This window comes from Hydra viridissima, unplaced genomic scaffold, assembly GCF_058129835.1.
Source record: "Hydra viridissima isolate aposymbiotic clone 2 unplaced genomic scaffold, HvirCarnegie_v1 scaffold_2, whole genome shotgun sequence".
NCBI classification, from domain to species: Eukaryota; Metazoa; Cnidaria; class Hydrozoa; order Anthoathecata; family Hydridae; genus Hydra; species Hydra viridissima.
The window spans coordinates 20853246-20870834 of record NW_028324301.1 but is presented as its reverse complement, the minus strand read 5'-3'; the positions used below and the strand labels follow the sequence as shown (position 1 = coordinate 20870834).

The window sequence follows — 17589 nt, the reverse complement described above, 5'->3', positions numbered from 1 at the left end:
CAGATCTGTGACACAAACTTACAGATCTGTGACACAAACTTACAGTTGTTTTCCAGCTTTATTTTTTTCCTGCTTCATTCTTTTTGGTTCTTTTCCTTTTTATCACACTCTGCTGATTCTTTCTTGTGATAACTTCTCAGGTGAGTAAATAAGCCATTTGTAGATGAAGTAGGACTAAATATTTTTTGACTGCATTTTCCAATTTTACAAAAACCAAATATGGCTTTGTTTATTTTACGCCAATCAAAATAATTCCAAATAACACTCTTACTCTCTCGTTCTCCATTTTGAAGCATTTTAGTAATATTTTATTAGCCCTTCACAGCGATATTCCGAATTAAAGTTCGAAATACGAATTATATTCGATAACAAACACATTCGATTCGTGTTCAATTATTGAATTAACTCGAACTCGAGCTTCGAGTTTCGCACACTACCTATTACCTCGTATTTGTTCATCCTGAACTCCTAATAATAAGATAAAAATTAAAAAAACATAGAAAGCAACACAACTTGTTATCAGAAAAACATTGGTTTTACTGAGCAAAATAAAGCGATAAAATCTCGTTGTTTTTTTTTCTTTGGTTAGCATTATCTCGTTTGGTATCGTTATACTTCATTCTTTTATTAAAATTAGGTAAAAATAGCAACTTTTATAGGAGATTTTTAAAAGTATTATTCTATTCCGGGACAGCTGTCTTGTCTCGTTTGTGTCAGTGACTTTTTCTTGCGCACACCATGTCTCGATGACTTTCTTTCAACGGGACATACCTTATAGGATCGTCTTGTTTCGTCTCGATTGAAAAAAATGAGACGCAAAGGCTTACTACGTTAAGGCGTAAGTTTTTTAGTCAAATTCAATTAAACACATATGACAGTATCAATTCAGTGAAACACATATAGCAGCATTAAATTTGAAAAGTAAGCTAAATAATATAATACTGAAAAGAAAAAAAAAGTGAAATGCTGGAATAAGATATTTGTTTCAAACACCGTTTCCCTCGTAATTTTTTTGGATCATTTTTTTTTTTTTTTAAAAAAACAAAGTGAGCAGCTTTGCAAAATTTTAAAGTTAACGTTCAAACAATTTTTTATTTATATTTTTTTCAAAATATTTTTTGTCGACAGAAGTCTAAAAGGTTTATGAAAGTAAGACTCGCACATTGAGTACAGACAGCTCCATCGCGGTCCACTGCACAGCACGTTTCTTTTATATAGTAACTATCATTAGAAACTGTATCACTATGAAATGGTAAAAAAAGAAATGATTGCTCTGTGTATTTTTATATCAATGGTGAGTTTTACATTAGAGTTAAGTTACAATAAAATTGATACCTGGGATAATGCATTTAGTAATCCAAATGTTGATTATGGTCTTCGGAGTGCAAACACTTACATACCACGGCCCAAGTCGTTTCTTCGTCCATTTCCACAATATCTTCGCAATTATGACAAAAAGATGGCATTCAACTATGTTCTTAATTTGCAAAACATTCAAAATTTAATTACAAAACCTTTTGTAGATTTAACGCCTTTACGACCAGAAAATGAATACAAATTTACGTTTCCAAGAGAATATTTTCCTCAGAACGACCTCAGCGCTCCTTTCCCCAATACGTTTTACCAACGGCTTAACCTGCCGTTATGGTCAAAAAAGAGATTTAATCGACCTAAATCTTTATATCGAGTAGCGCTGCCGCTAACAAGTTTTTATAACCCTGAGATAAGAGACACTTTCAGTACCGTTAATTTTGGCCCAAATAGACTGTCTATTTACAAACTTCAACGACCACAAAGTTACAAAGACGATACCTCTTACAATTCTTTACAACACTTATTTCCATATTTATACACGAGTAAAATAGATCCTGAGCAGAATTCTAGTCTCGATTTTAATACACCTTACGTCAGCCCTCAACAACACGCCACATTTGAAGATAAGCAAACAAGGTACAGAATACTCCCAACAAACAAACGCTTCTTGGATTATTACACTGAAAATTTCTTAAAATCTATTCAAAAAAATATTCAAGAAAAATTTCCTGTGGTATTACTTCCATCAGTATCTGAGGGGAAAGCTGTTTTTGACGACTTTAAGAAAAGCCAAAAGGCATTTGATAATCTTCAAGCACGTTATCAATCCTCTGAGTATTAAAGCTCCTTTAACTGGTTCCAACTCGCCGATTGCTACATCTATGATACAGTTACGCGAGAACACGCCTCAACAGTTTTATCCCAAAAGAGTTTATTTAGAAAATATTGAACGATACCTGAAAAACTTGATTAAAGTTCGGTAATGAAGTCAGCAAGAAGTATACACATTTTACAAGGTCATCAGAGAAGTTCATTTAAAAAGAAAAATTTTGAGAAAATTTTTACATAAAATTTTTGCATGAAAAATATTTAAAACTTAAGTCAACGTAAATATGTCATTTAGAATATATGTACATCCTGAAATATAGAAAGGTAATGGGTCAACCTTTCTTTTCACCTATAAATGATTTATCTCATATCTCCGCAAACAATGCGCATTTAAATATATAAAAATAGTCATTTTACGGCACCTCTTCTTTTTGAGTAATTGTAGGAACTTAAGCATTACATCCGGCACCTCTTCTTTTTGAGTAATTGTAGGAACTTAAGCATTACAATTCTGAGTTTGCGAGTGCACGCAACCTCTTTCAATAGAGTTAAACGCTTTTTGTATAAATCAGTTGATAACTTTGCCTTTCTTAGGATTTTGCAAAAAAATTCTTGATTGTGCGAACCCGAAACTCTCAAGTTTATTTGGCTTTTTATTTGGCTCTCAAGTTTTAACACAATTTTCTCAAGCTTCAATATTGAACTTAAGTTATAAGTTAATTCTGGAATCCAATTTCAGTTCGGTTTTAAAAATTGCACAAATATTATTTAAAAGAACCTCTAAATAACGATAAAAAAAACACTTTTTATGAACTAAGGGTTTAGGGTGTTTGCGTCTATTTTAATACGATTTTTTATCAAGGATTTACCCAAATTCGATGTTTACTTTTTATAACGGCGCACTCTTTTCAACTGAAATAACTTTTCTATCCAATATTATTCTGGGATGACTTTTCACTATATTCTTTAAAGTCTGTTCTAAAGAACTCAATCAAAATCAGTGAATATCTCTCAACAACTACATAAAATAACTGCATAAAATAACTACATAAAAATATCAGATTAGAAATAAAAATAGTTTATTATAATTTAAAAAATTGTTTAAAAACCAAATAATTTGACGTATTTCTACGATATTTTGAAAATTTAAAAACTATTTATATTAAAATCCTTTTCTACTTCTAAGGATGTCAATTATAAATTTTGGACAAATAGGACATTTTTTCACTATTCCAAACCAAATCTCCCGCAATGAAAGTGGCATGAACATTTAACTCGTCATCAAGAAAAATAAAGTCAGCATCGGTGCCGAAATCCAATGTACCTTTACGGTTGGATATTCCAAGTAATTGAGCTGGGTGCAATGTTGCAGCTTCGATGGCATCAACGAGGGAACATTCTATAAATAAAGTCTTTTTACATTTTTTTATTTCAAAATTTGTAAATGTTATTAACAAGTATATTATTGGTAACGAATTTATTTTACATACGAAAACATTTTATATACCTAAATTTATTTTACAACAATACTATTTAATAAATCTAAACTAAAAGGTTACTGAAAGTTTTTTTACCTGTTTGGTTTTTGAAATGGTAGACACATCTGTCCATGCTGCACACACTGTGTAAAAAATGCATAACAAAAAGTATTATTTCCTTAAAGTAAACTACTTCACTCCTTAAAAAACTGTCTCCTTGAAAAAAAAAGTTCTAATGTTTTTCAAACTCAAAAAATAAATATGTACCTTCCAGCAAGAGTGTTTGTACCAGCAATTTTAGCATCTTTCTCAGATATTTCAACAGACATTGTTCCTAGTTTATAGGTACCAGGTGATAGAGCTAAAGCAGCGATTGCATCAGTTATAAGTACAATGCCTGAAAAAAAAAAAATGTAAGTGAATACATAAAACATTTATCAATTTTGATTTTAACTTTAATTTCATTTGTCACTTTATACTTTTAGTTGTTAACCTTAAAAAAAGAAAACATTAACAGTTAAACAAAATGAAAAAATGAAATCAACACCTATTTATTTATAAATCGTTTATTCAAAAAAACATCATTTTTATCAAGAGCAGCGCCACTTTTACCATTACAGACATTTAGACACCATAGCAAATGGGGGACTTTACATTATAATGATAATTCCATTTATTATCATTTTTAAAAATTAATAGAAGTTATTTTTAAGTGTTTCATAAAACAATCATAAAATTAAAGACCTTTAGGATGGCTTCGGTGTGCAATTCGCAGTGCTGTAGGATGTGTATGTATACCATCAGTTATCATACCATAGAAGACAGTTTTTTCTGTTACATTACTAGTCAAAACGCCAACCATTCCAGGGTCACGATGATGGAATGGAAGCATTGCATTAAAAAGATGTGTAATAAAAGAAGCACCCTGAGACACAGCACTCTCGCTCTGACACAAAGTTGCAGTAGAATGACCTTATCAAATAGTAATAGATTAAAATTATTAAATAATAGTAGTTATAAAGTTAGTGGAAAAAAAAGAATTTCTTAGTTTCATTAGAGGTGGAGTGCAAACATTTTGAAATGATCTGAAAGAAAAGCTTTTCCTTATTTAAAGAAATTATTTTTAATGTTTCTAATCTTATTAGATAATTAAATACAGTATCAAATAAATTATAGCAGAAAATGACTTAAGCAAAAAAAATTAAATTAAATAAAAATTCCGATGAAATTTACCAAAAAAAGAACCTGAATTTTTAAAGATCTACACATTATAGACAAATATGTTTTAACAACACCTAATTTAAATGTTAACTCACCAATGGATACAACAATATTCTGATTCACAAGTAAGGGGATGCAATCAATGATTCCAGGAAGCTCTGGAGCTACAGTTATAATAGCAATATTATCAAGTGAACCATAAGTTGATTCTAAAACTTGGATGCCTCCGATAGCATTTGATTTAATATAGTTTGGGTCGTGAGCTCCTCTTTTTTCTATGTTTATAAATGGCCCCTCACAATGGGCACCTAAAACAGAATAACTTTATATCTGTAAAAGAAGAAACTAAAATATAAAAAATTTAAAAGAAATTTATTAACTATACCAAGAATTTCAGCTCCATTTCGACCACCTTTCCTTTTCATCAATATAGGTAATGCCTCAATAAAAAATATTTGAAAAAATATTTTAAAAAAAACAACTAAAAAAGCTGATTAAAGATTAAATTTAAAGTGTAATGAAAGAATGACTAAAAGTAATTCAAAAAGAAATTAATGCTCTAAGTCAATCTTTTGTTATTTGTAGCTTGTTACTGGTAAACCAAACTACTCAGCCCTTTTTTGTAATAAACTCTATTTACTTGATTCTAATTTAATTCTTGGCACAGAGTATTTTTACATTGTTTTTTTTTTTACCTGTCGATAGATGTTTGCTGGAGAAGTAACCAATGTTGGACAGAATGATGTTACACCATGTTTTAAGATACCCTTTGAAACAATATTTAAGCCATCCTCCAGAGAGTCAATATTAGAAGAGAAGTCATAGCCAAAGCCACCTGTATAAAACAAAGTCAATAATATTTTGTTCCCACTGAATTATTGTTAAACTACCCACTTAAAATAATAATAAAACCATTTGATTGAAGTTTTTATAATTTAAAAAAAAACTTTTTTAAAAACATAAGTAAACCATGTATACTCATAACTTATCAAAGCTTTTTTCTTAAAATAAAAAAAAAAAACTACTCATTGCAATATTATTTTTTAAACATCTCAACTTTAGATTTAAATAAAATTTTTTTAGATTTATTCATAAACAGTTGCCTAATTAATTTTTGTTAAAACTTTTCATGTAAAAATGATTTTATGCAGAAGTTTTTTTTAAAAATTCAAGCTTAAGAATTGAGGCAGTGTTATCATTCATATTGCATTATGAGACTGAAAAGTTGATATCGAAGTTATAAATATTATTGTAATAATCTAAACAAAGATATTTTATTTAATTATAAATTAATAAACATTACTTAAATCAGAAAAATAATATAAGTAGTATAACAAGCTTTAAATGAAAAACATTAAAGAAACTACTTATTGTTCCTTTGTAAGAATTTTAGGTACAATCTCACGCTAAAATTTGATTTCAATGTTAAGAAAGTCACTATTTTGAGATTCTGTATTATTGAGCATTCATAATATTATAAAGTTATTATCCTAGAACTTATTAGAAAAAGGTTTGTTTTTTTTAAACAAAAATGGTAAATTCAATGAAATGATTATGACCACTAAAAGTATCCAAAGTAAACTTTTAACTTTGCTTATTTTTCTAGTAACAGACAGTTTTTTAGGAGCGAAAAAATCTTTGCTTTTGGTGTGATGCTTATTTATGAGCAGCACTTTCAATCTATTTCAAGATTGAAAGTGCTGCTTAGAAAAACCTTGCATCATTGATTACTAAAATTTATGTTTTTTGTTTGTTTTCTGGTTGTTTTTGTTTCTCAATTTCACTAGTTGCACTTTAGGGTTGCATTTATTTAATTTCCATCTATTTCCAGATTGCCAGAATTATCTTACACATTTTGGTTGTCAGGGTTATTATCTAATTTTATCTAATTTTAATTGTAAAGTTTGATGCAAAAACTTCCTTTGCTGCATATGGAAAAAAATTTAAACCCATTTTCTATCAATTATGAGGAAATGTAAACAGCCATTTGGAAAGCTTTTAAAAAGAATCTGTCTCATCTTGCTTTCAATTCCTAATCTTCAAATTCTACTAACTTGAACATTCTTTGCCAATCGTTATTGTCTTTCTGATCTTTTTCTGATATTTATCTTGCATATCAAAAAGAGAAAGTTTTTTTACTAAGAAATTCAACATTTTCAATTCAATGAAAAATTGTTTTCAAAACTAAAATTCCTAAAGCTTATTTAAAGTTTATCCACATGTGTTAGTAGCCGTTATGAAACATGTTAAAAAAAAGTTTCTTTTTTTATTTTCTTTCAACATGTTTAAAAAGGTTTTTTTTTTTAAATTTTTGCTTTTAAAATTTGAAAATCATTATTAGAAATAGATGGAATTTTTATGATAGGTAGTTATTAGTACAACGCTGTGATTTTTATTGCATTCATTATTGTGACATTTTACAGCTTCTAAAAATATTTAAGGGATATTAGACAGATTATAATGATAGAACTATTAAATTTTTATGGTTTTATTTTGTAATATCAAATTGGGCAGTCTTTTGGATTAAGATTATTCTAGTAACATCTCAATAGGGAGTTTACAAGCTAAATGAGAATTCCAATGGATTTCACACTCAAATTTTTTTTTTTTGTTTTTAAAACTTAAGAAAACCTCAGGCAAGAAACTTGATGACATCACCTTTTTTTAACAGTTTTTTTCCTTTATGTTTTTAATATAAGTCACGTTAAATCAGATTAAGTGTTAAATGGATTTTGTGATACCAACTTTCTTTAATTGGAACTAAATTTGAGGAGTATTTGCAAGATAATTTTATTTTGCTTGGCAATTGAAAGCATAACCTTGTAAGTTACTTGTTGTATAGTAACTGTTGGAAGTGCTTGATCGTCAGAATATATTTATTCTATGATATCCCAACAGCATAAAATTTACCAGGGTCATGACAAACAATAATTGCACAATCTTTTGACATTCATTGAGGATGGCATTTGGAAAACTAATTCAGGCAAAAAATTTTTTGTATATGTATATACATACATACATATACACATCCTTGTAGGTGTGGTATGGGTGTATGGATGTGTGTATATATATATATATATATATATATATACACACACACACACATATACAAAATACTATTTTTTTATTTTGTGCATATTTATGTGTATGCTTACTGCTAAGAACATTAATCTTGGAGGAAACGAAGTATAAAAGATTACATATACCGTTCAGCTGAGTATCAATATAACCAGGAGCAATAATCATGTTATTGCAATCTATTTGAATGTCAGCTGAGATCTTCTCATCAAAAAAAACTTTCTCAGGATTTAATATTACACCATCTCTAACCCAGAAATCTTCTTTAACAATTGCATTATTGAAGAGCATGCGACAGTTTACAAACTGAACCAATAATTGTGATTTATTCTTTAAGCTGTTGAAGGCAGTTTCTGTAGTTTCTAACATTTTTCTGTAATGTTAAATACTTTGTGAAGATAAATTTTTGCAAATAAAACAATACTAAATCATAAAAACAACTCAAAAGTGCTAGTATTTTATACATTTTTGTCAATAACTATCCTTTTTGTTTGGAGATGACACCTTGATAGATGAAAAAGCAGACTTTTACTATGAAAACGAAACTAAAGAAAAGTATAGATTTAGATTTCCTGAAATCGGCAGGTTCTTTGTACCATCCTACCTTCCTTTCCAAATTTAATAGTAGCTACAACCGATACATAAATAAAATGTAAATATTGTGATCACATGGTTTATATCGATTTTAAAAAATATTTGTAATGCCTTGCCTCCCGTAAAAACGATTCATTCGCTTAGCTTATGAGCCTTAAATAAATAACCATCGGCGTTTAGTTTTTTTCTTTCGGTTTTTAACGAAAAATAACGAATAATAATCAACATCATTAAGATAAATCAGATTTTCTTTAATTAAAGTAGAACTCTCTAAGCGTTAAAACAGTAAAGCTACTGGTGTAACAAATTTATGTTTATACATAAATTCATTATTTAAATTTTGTTAAAGGTAATAAAGTTTAACAACTTTAATCGAATTCTGCGCAACGTCTCCAAAGGAAAATATAAAATAACATGAGAAGTAAGAGGTATCGCAGTTATTTTTCTGGAATCTTATATTCTAAATCATATATCTAATTTGTATGTCTAAATCTTGTGTCTAAATTGTATGTCTAAATCGTATGTCTAAATCGTATGTCTAAATCGTATGTCTAAATCGTATGTCTAAATCGTATGTCTAAATCGTATGTCTAAATCGTATGTCTAAATCGTATGTCTAAATCGTATGTCTAAATCGTATGTCTAAATCGTATGTCTAAATCGTATGTCTAAATCGTATGTCTAAATCGTATGTCTGAATCGTGTCTAAATATATAAATCACTTTAAATTTGATTTAATTCAAATGGATGATAAAAAAGTGGGTACTTTATTAGTTACTATTCGTTTAAAACGGAAAAACGAAATCGATCGAAAATGCAGCTTTTTTACGATTATTCGAATCGAAACAAAAGTTCGATTCTGAATTTTAAGATTATTAACAAAAATTCGAACCTTCGATTTTGTACTGGACTAAGATCATGAAATGGTCCCTTTTTTAAGACGATTTTCAAAATCGGTATTTAAGGTAGCAATGAACAAACAAAGTATTTTTTACGTGTATTTTTTAAGATATAAAACAACATTTTTTAACTTTTTATGTTTTATTATGTTTTTTTTCCCTGTTGTTTTGTGAATTGTTTTTTAAACCCTTAATCACGCAAAATAATACCTACCCTCTAATTTTATAGTCATAAATCACTCAAAATAATACCTACACTTATATAATCAATCATAATGAAGTTTGAAATTTTGCAACTGCAAAAAAAATATTTTATCATCATTTGTTTTTAGAACATGAAATTTAACGATTAATTTAACGAACATTTAACGATTGCGGCAATATTTTGATAAATCACTAAATGATGAAAAAAATGAAAAACAAAATGTCCAAAATAATAATTCCAGATAACTATCAGTTCCTAGCGTTGGTTTTCCTGCCTAACCTCCTGGAAAAGTTCAAGCAGATATTTGATGGCTGAAGTGCTCAAATTCGAATTACAACTGAGAAGCATTCTCAGTCTTGTGTTAATGATTGTGTGAGGAACTCAACGTAAGAAACCTGAAGTATAGCTCTGAAAACCACACTATCTTAGAGGTTCATTGTTCTTCTGCCTTAGAAGCACTTTTGAGGCAGGAGCGCAACTTTGATCCCGTTTATAAAAAGTTGGTCAGTAATCATCTAACTGTAATTGCATATAGTTATGAGAATGTATTAAATTTATTTACAAAAACCCACTCACAGTACACCCACTTATCAGCACAACCAGTTGGTCAATAGACAAACTGGTTGTGCTGATAATGCGTTCTTCCTTAATAACAAATATAGTTATATGAAAGAGTTGTTGGCAACAAAAAGTTGTACTCAACTGAACACTAGTTTAGTATTAGTAGGGCTTTCATATTTTGATTGAGTTGTGCTAAATACAACCAAGCGAGCAATATTGGAGACAATCATTGAAGAAATTATGAAGGCAACCTGGAAACAATGAGGAAGGCAATAGGGGAAATCATGGAGGAAATCATAGAGGAAATATGGGAGCATTTATGTAGACAATGATATCTCACTGCGCGAGTAAAACTGATCCTCCCAAAAAAGCTGATGTAGACATCAGGGACTGGAATCTTAGTATTGCTTAGATTCTGGGAATCTCAACTGGGTTTCTTAAAGAAGATCTCTCGTATTGAGACTTTGGGGGCGATTACAGTGCTGGTCTTGAATAGTTTAACATTCGCAGGTTATAAATGACAACTAATATTTTTTTTCGAGGCGACAACTCAAACAGCAAAGCAGTTCAGTCAGATTGCTTTTTTCCTAAAGCGCTGTATTGACAAGTGGCCTCAGCTGAATAGTTTAGTTATTGATGAAAAGAACAGTTCCATCACAATGAGCGTTTATGAAAGCTTGCATGAGCTCTTTCAAGTATTTTTGACGAAACGTTTTTGTAATGAACTTTAATATGCTAATAAATGCATACATAATGGATATATAATTACAAATGCATAAATAATGCGTTTGTAATCCTTCTTCACGTATTTGAAATACTTCTATGGCACCTACTGATTTTTTAGAAACCTACTTATTTGATTGTCTATCAATTCTTTGATGGTAACTAAAATATTGGGCGAGTATTTCTTAAAAATCTTTAAAAAAAAAATCAATACAAACATTCAATGTGTTATAATTCAATGTTTATTATGCGTTCATGCATGCAGAATAATTAAATTTTGAAATACACAAACTGATTTTGTGATAAAAATTCATACTGTTAAGAACGATGTTTTTATAAACCACGAATAACATAGAAAACTAAGCAGTTATTTAACTATAGAATTATAGATGCACCAAAAAATGTCCGATGTATCAGGGATCCCCTGGGTCTACATACTTGAACTGGGCTGCTTCTGTAGAAATCATTTAGTTGCAGCTGTAAATTTTTGAGAAATTCTTATCAATAGAATTAACTAATCTGTGCTAGAAACTTAAATTTTAAATAAAGCACTGTGATTAAAATGTTTTAGAGTCTCCTTTTACCAAACTTTTATCTTTAACTCCCCAAATAACATTTCATTATTTCTTCCAAGAAGAACGGATGGCCTGATATTCCGATTACTATTATTGCTCTATAAAATACATACTATTTGTATAAATGGGGTGAAGTGAGATCTTGCCTTAAAAATAGTAAAGACTCAGGTGCTCGTTTATTCCGATAAATAAGTAAGCAATATCGCCTGATTGTTAATAAGTGAGAGATTTTAGTGGTGTCATACGAACATATCCTTAACAAACAGTTTACAAACGTTATGTATTTTAGGTTTCTTTTTATGCAATAAATTATAAATTTTGTGCAACTCTCACATAGGAATGTTTGAAAACTAATGTTTTTGGATAATATTTATTCTATTGTTTTACAAAAGATGCATGGGTACATAAATCTTTATATTCATTATATATTACAGGGTTATAAAAATAAATGTAAATGAATTTTAGAAAAAAAAAAAAAAAAAACTAGCTAGATTAAGTCAGTATGTCACAAAAAATTGAAAGATATATAAAAAAATTTTCTTTTTTATATCATTGTATAAAAGAGTTTTAAGTCTAGTTCTGTTTAGCATGATAGAATAGCTGATCGCTCACTACAAAAACACATTTCTGCTACTAATCGTTTTGCAACGGGATCTGCATTACACGAGAGGGAGAAACACCTGGATGTTCCTGACTAACTGCCGATCGCGTTCGTAAATTAGGACGTGATTGGCGTTTTTGTGCATCGCGAACTTCTATCCTTTCTTTTATAATAATGAGCCGAGGTTGAATATTTCCCAGTAGAGGACGAGCTACATAATCGCCTGCCCAGCACTGATCCATTAAGTTCCAGCATTCATCGTCAAAATGAACTAAACGTTCAGGTCTCACGCCTTTACGTACGGAATTCCAAAGCTGATCTTTACTCGCACATTGTTCGTAGGAGCCAGGAAGTCGGACACTGCCTGCACATATGTACCAAAATAATATGCCAAAGGCATAAACATCAACAGATTGATCGTAACGTCCAGAAAAAAGTTCAGGGGCCATATGAATAGGAGTCCCAACAATCGAGCCACTTATCATAGCTCCAGGTTTGCAGAAACCTAGATCAGTTAATTTGCCTCGATTCTTTGAATCAAGCTAAAAAAAAAAAAAGTAATTGCTTATGCAATATAACCTGTCTGCAGTATAAATTTTTGTTGTATAGATGCATTTATCTTCCATTTAAGTACAAATCTGTCAGTAAGTTAAAATACAACCAATTAATTGCAGATACAACATAATTAACCAATCAAATAACCAATCATATTCAAGTATTAAACGTATTAAAGTTCTTCTTTTTTAATAAATAAATTTTCTCAATTATTTTAGGTTTTTGAAAACCAAACTTAAAATCATCAAACAGTTTAGAAACCTTAAAAAGTTTACCATTTTTAAGCAGCTGATATGGAAAATTAACTTACTAAGACATTTTTGAGTTTTATGTCTCGATGTATCAAACCTTGACTGTGTAAATATCTTAGTCCTTCAACAACATCAATAGCAACTTGTAAGCGACTTCGAAAACTCATTCCACATTTTATACCAGCATATAAATCTCTTTGCAACCTATCCATTATTAACAGCACAGCTGGTGAACTGCCTCCAGCATATGTGTAGTCAATAACTGATCCGCGAATTTGAACAATTCGATCATGTTCAGGAATAGCTCTATCAAAAGGGAAATGCTAATTATCAAATTAAATTTTTGATAAGGACTAAAAATAAAGATAACGTTAACAAAAGTACCTTGTGTAGTAGAACTCAAGAGCTAAATCATTCCAATGCTTGTCATCAGGAGGAACAACAGATTTAATGGCACATGGTCCCCTGCCTCCCCATTTATCACATGCATAAACAACACCATACTGACCACGGCCAATTTCCCGCCCAAGTTGTGGCATCCCGAACAACACTAAATCTCGTAATGAAGTACTCTCAAGAACGCATCTTGCGACACGAGGAGCAAAAACCTTCCTTAGCTTTAAACGCTGTTCTTCTTTCTTTTCTAGTCTGCCATTGTGTCGCATTTCCAAAACTCTCATGGAATGGGTAAAAGCTTCATGTGAACGCATAAGGCGGGCACGAAATTGTGAACATATATTCTTTGCAAGTCTAGATTCACTTATACATCGAATAACATCAGCGGCAACTTTTCTCTTCCATGCTGAATCTAAAACAGGAGAATTTTTTCCTGGAAGCATCTGAACAGCTTGTTTAAGTTTTTCCCACAAGAGACGTGTGAATGAAAAACTGGCCTGCACAGTAACTTCCACCTGGTAGGCTGCATCTAAAACCTTTAAATGAACAATCACACTTTAAAACTAAATCTTCAATGAAACTAATCACAAGAATATAGATACATAATTAGTGTTTAGTGACATGACTATGTAGAATGATTAATAGAGTAACAAAAATGCTGACAGAAGTTAATTTATGTTTATATTATTTTAATATAAACAAATTAGTCGCACCTCTTTGAAATGAACACTAGCGCAAGGTGTTAAAGGTGTTTCTTTTCTGTTCTATAAATACAAGATGTGTGTTTTATCAAGGCTCAAAACCATGAACAATGAGAGTACATTTTTGTGAAATAATATGACCAATAAACCATGACCATTATGAATTAATAATGTTCTCTATGAACAAAGGGTAAACAAAGTGCAAAGAGAAACTGTGAGTGGGTTTTTGTAAATTTAATACATTCTTACATAATTTAACTCAAGAATATGATGCATCAAATATCAGAAGTTATAGTTATCACATCAGAAAAAAGGGGGGCACAATCATTGATTAATAAACAGGGTACAAAACCCACAAATGAAAAAAAAAGTAATAGAAAGAATTTTTTTTATACTTGTTTTAATGCTACAGAAGCAACAACTCCACTTTCTCTTGCAAACTCAGCATCAGCTTTTTCAAGACTTGTCAAACACCTTGTCAAGGTACCAACATAACTTTCTTTAAGATACTCAACTGAACTAATTAACTTACCAGCAACTGATTGATTCAGTCTACTCAAAACAAGCTCCTGCACTTGCTGGATGCATTTTTCAAGATCCTCAACATCTGTAAGTTCATAGTTTTGCTTAAATGTAACACCTTGGAGTTTTAAAAGGCCAGCCTCTTCTTGTAATTGTGGACTCAAAACTTCGATAGTATTTCGAATTACTTCTCTTATTTCTTCTTGCTTTTTATTTGCAATACTAATAAGAGATTGAAATAACTCAGCTTCTTTTGAACGTGCATAAGATATTCTTTTAGGAGTTACATTTATGTCACGAGCCATATCAAAGGCAGAATTTATGAACATACCAAGACACCTTGTGTGTGCATCATTTAAGACACATGCAGCAGCAATAATATGATATTGTAACACTTGTCGAACAAACATTAAAAAGCAAGGAAATAAAGAAAAGTCTTCAATAAGAGCACTCTTTGGGGTTATGCTTTTAATAACTGATATAGAGCTATTAAAATCACTACATGTGTTTTGCATTCCCTCTTGTGTAACTACTGTTTCTTTTATAAGAAAACCTAAATTGCAAAGTTGAGTATATAATGGTGATTCAGTGCTCATGTTAAAAGAAGTCTGTTTGGTGGTATCTTGAAGAGATTCAGTTAATTCATAGTTTGCTCGAGATGGTACTTTAATGAAAAATATAGGTAAGTGATTCATTGCAAATGAATTGATTTGAGCAAGTTCATCCAAGTCCTATACACAAGAAAGCATACTTCATAGCTTTTTAATACTAAAGTATAATAAAATTATTGTAATACCAAAATAAAATTATTGTAATACTAAAAAGTTATACTTATACCACTAAAAGACTAAGATATTTTTAAAACTAATGTATTTATCATATTTTTTTAGTACAAATAGACTACTTTATTTAGAACATTAAACTCACAACTTTTCTATTATTGAACCTCAAGCAATTAGGGTATTATATTTATAGCTACCTACTTACATTTTAACCACAACTTTTTAAACTAGAATCTTACTTTAGCTACATTGATTTCATGCTTAACAAGTTGGATTATATTTCCTTTTTGTTTATATTCTTTATCAAATTTTTAATTTAAAGTCACGCAATATATTACTAAAATACTGCAACTTTTAACTTAAAAGACCTGAACTCACTTGATAAACAATTGAATACCCAAACCTTAGAACCAGATTTTTCTTTATTTAGCATGAAATTTTAAAATAACTGTTTCTAGCCTACATGCACAGACTTCATGCTAATGTTTTAAAAAAAGTTAGGAAAACAATGAAGAAAGAACTACATAGCAAAGTTATCAAAAACATCAATAATACCACTGAATAATACCTTTTGTTCAAGAACATCTGTATCAGTTGCAAATATAATAATTGGCAGGATATCTGCTACACAAGCTTTAAATACTTGTTCTACACAACTTCCTGAATTAGATGGTGAACAAATTATTTCAGCTCCTGTTTTTAATAATGGATGATCCAAACTGACTTCAGCTACAGCTGCTGTTAGTGCTGGATCCCAGCGGTCACGACCTCGAAGTTCTAAATCTGCACGTGGAACAGATCGCCATGTTCCTTCATAAGCGTCAAGTGCAGCAGCTAATTCATAACTATCTGGCAAAACTAGACTTAGTGTAGAATAATAACCATGTTTAAATCGAACCATTCGCCACATTGTAGACTTATCACCATCGTCTACAATAGGAAGAATTGGTTCACCAACTAGTTCATTTATTGCACAAACTTTTGCATAGCAAGATGTTCCAAGAACAATTATTGTAGGTGGCTTTTCACAAATATTAGCTAACTCATGATATTCATCTTCAGGTAAAAGATAAGCACGAAGTGTTTCCTGTGGAAACTGACCAGATTGCTGAATCTCATAGAATGCTCGGTCAGTTTCTTTTTTCACTTGTTTAAGAAGCTTAGTATGTTCTCTAAACTTTGTCAACTCATATGGAAGATTAGCAGACATCTTTGAAGATAATTTTCAAACATGTAATTCTATAGTGTATTCATATTTTATAATCATTCTAAAAAAAAGAGAAGATTACTAGCTTCAAAAAAAGCTATAATAAACAAAATAGAGAAAATATTAATATAAAAGCTTGAAATACTATGGTTATTTATACTAATTCCTCTCACTCTATTACACCAACACCAAGAAATCTATATATTGTAAGTAAATACATAAAAATAACAAAAAAAAAAAGAAATTTTTGTTAAAATTAAAGGTGAATAGTTTTAGGATTTATACATTTTTTTAAAAGTTTTGTGAAGTTTTATTGATTATTCAGCAACATAAGCAATTCTAGATTTGATTCAAAAGAAATCTTTGTTCAGACTATATACCTTAAACTAGATATAAGTGTGTGTGTGTGTGTGTGTGTGTGTGTGTGTGTGTGTGTGTGTGTGTGTGTGTGTGTGTGTGTGTGTGTGTGTGTGTGTGTGTGTGTGTGTGTGTGTGTACAACATATTAAAGTTATATCTACTCTAATAACTTTTTCCAAGCTGAACCATTGTCTCTAGTTACGAAAAAAAAAAAAAAATTTAAGTATACAATTTTTGACAAGAATTTCAACCCCTTTTTTTTTTAATTTTAATTTAATATCAGACTTTTAAGTTTATTTTTACGGTCTAAAAATTGTGTTATTTGTTTCATACTTTAAGCTAATGGTACAGTAGAATGTAAATATAGGGTAATATGGAAATTCCGATTATTATAATCATTCTAGAGAGCTAAATATTATTTTTATAGATGTGCCTTAAAGTTTCTTTTTAACCTTCGGAAATGACATTTTTTGTGAGAGCCGTAACACCTGTCGTTTCCGTAAGGCTTTAACTGATATACAGTATTAAAAGGACTGTCCATTTTTAACCACAGGGTGATTTTTTAAAGTGTTAATTAATAATGATTACCACGATTGAAAGAGATGAAAATAAAAAATGACAACGATAAGTAATTTGAATATACGACTGTTTTCGGTACTAAAATAAATTGAGAAATAGAATATGTTTAAATTTAAAATCACAATTGTACGGTATGAAAACCAAATACAAACTGTGACGG

At 30.1% G+C, this 17589-nt stretch overlaps 2 protein-coding genes across 3 annotated transcripts; both read right to left on the bottom strand.

Annotated features, from left to right (window-relative positions):
* Nucleotides 1-3204: 3204 nt before the first annotated feature.
* On the bottom strand, nucleotides 3205-8645 carry LOC145192606 (N-acetylglucosamine-6-phosphate deacetylase-like). Its single transcript, XM_090079994.1, has 8 exons — nucleotides 8048-8645; nucleotides 5537-5676; nucleotides 5227-5281; nucleotides 4937-5149; nucleotides 4365-4592; nucleotides 3888-4017; nucleotides 3717-3763; nucleotides 3205-3541 (listed from the first exon to the last, which is right to left on the bottom strand). The coding sequence occupies exons 1-8, from the start codon at nucleotides 8286-8288 to the stop codon at nucleotides 3333-3335; spliced, it is 1263 nt and encodes a 420-aa protein (XP_089936120.1). The 5' UTR covers nucleotides 8289-8645; the 3' UTR covers nucleotides 3205-3332.
* A 3187-nt stretch (nucleotides 8646-11832) lies between these two features.
* Nucleotides 11833-16551, bottom strand: LOC145184879 (dual serine/threonine and tyrosine protein kinase-like). 2 transcript variants are annotated; one of them, XM_080060661.2, is made up of 6 exons: nucleotides 15853-16551; nucleotides 14376-15233; nucleotides 13993-14043; nucleotides 13268-13815; nucleotides 12943-13189; nucleotides 11833-12619 (listed from the first exon to the last, which is right to left on the bottom strand). In XM_080060661.2, exons 1-6 carry the CDS (start codon nucleotides 16492-16494, stop codon nucleotides 12110-12112), a joined length of 2856 nt encoding a protein of 951 aa, XP_079916787.2. In that variant the 5' UTR covers nucleotides 16495-16551; the 3' UTR covers nucleotides 11833-12109. The 2 variants fall into 2 exon arrangements, with proteins under 2 accessions (XP_079916787.2, XP_079916803.2); XM_080060677.2 differs by lacking the exon at nucleotides 13993-14043.
* Nucleotides 16552-17589: the final 1038 nt, after the last annotated feature.

Coding starts and splice junctions, on each gene's coding strand:
- LOC145192606 (XM_090079994.1), bottom strand. CDS start 8,288: ATGTTAGAAACTACAGAAACTGCCTTCAACAGCTTAAAGAATAAATCA. Junction 3,764..3,887: donor ACAAACACTCTTGCTGGAAG/GTACATATTTAT, acceptor TTTTTTACACAG/TGTGTGCAGCATGGACAGAT. Junction 3,542..3,716: donor CCATTTCAAAAACCAAACAG/GTAAAAAAACTT, acceptor CTTTATTTATAG/AATGTTCCCTCGTTGATGCC.
- LOC145184879 (XM_080060661.2), bottom strand. CDS start 16,494: ATGTCTGCTAATCTTCCATATGAGTTGACAAAGTTTAGAGAACATACT. Junction 15,234..15,852: donor CAGATGTTCTTGAACAAAAG/GTATTATTCAGT, acceptor TCTTGTGTATAG/GACTTGGATGAACTTGCTCA. Junction 14,044..14,375: donor CTTCTGTAGCATTAAAACAA/GTATAAAAAAAA, acceptor TTGTATTTATAG/AACAGAAAAGAAACACCTTT.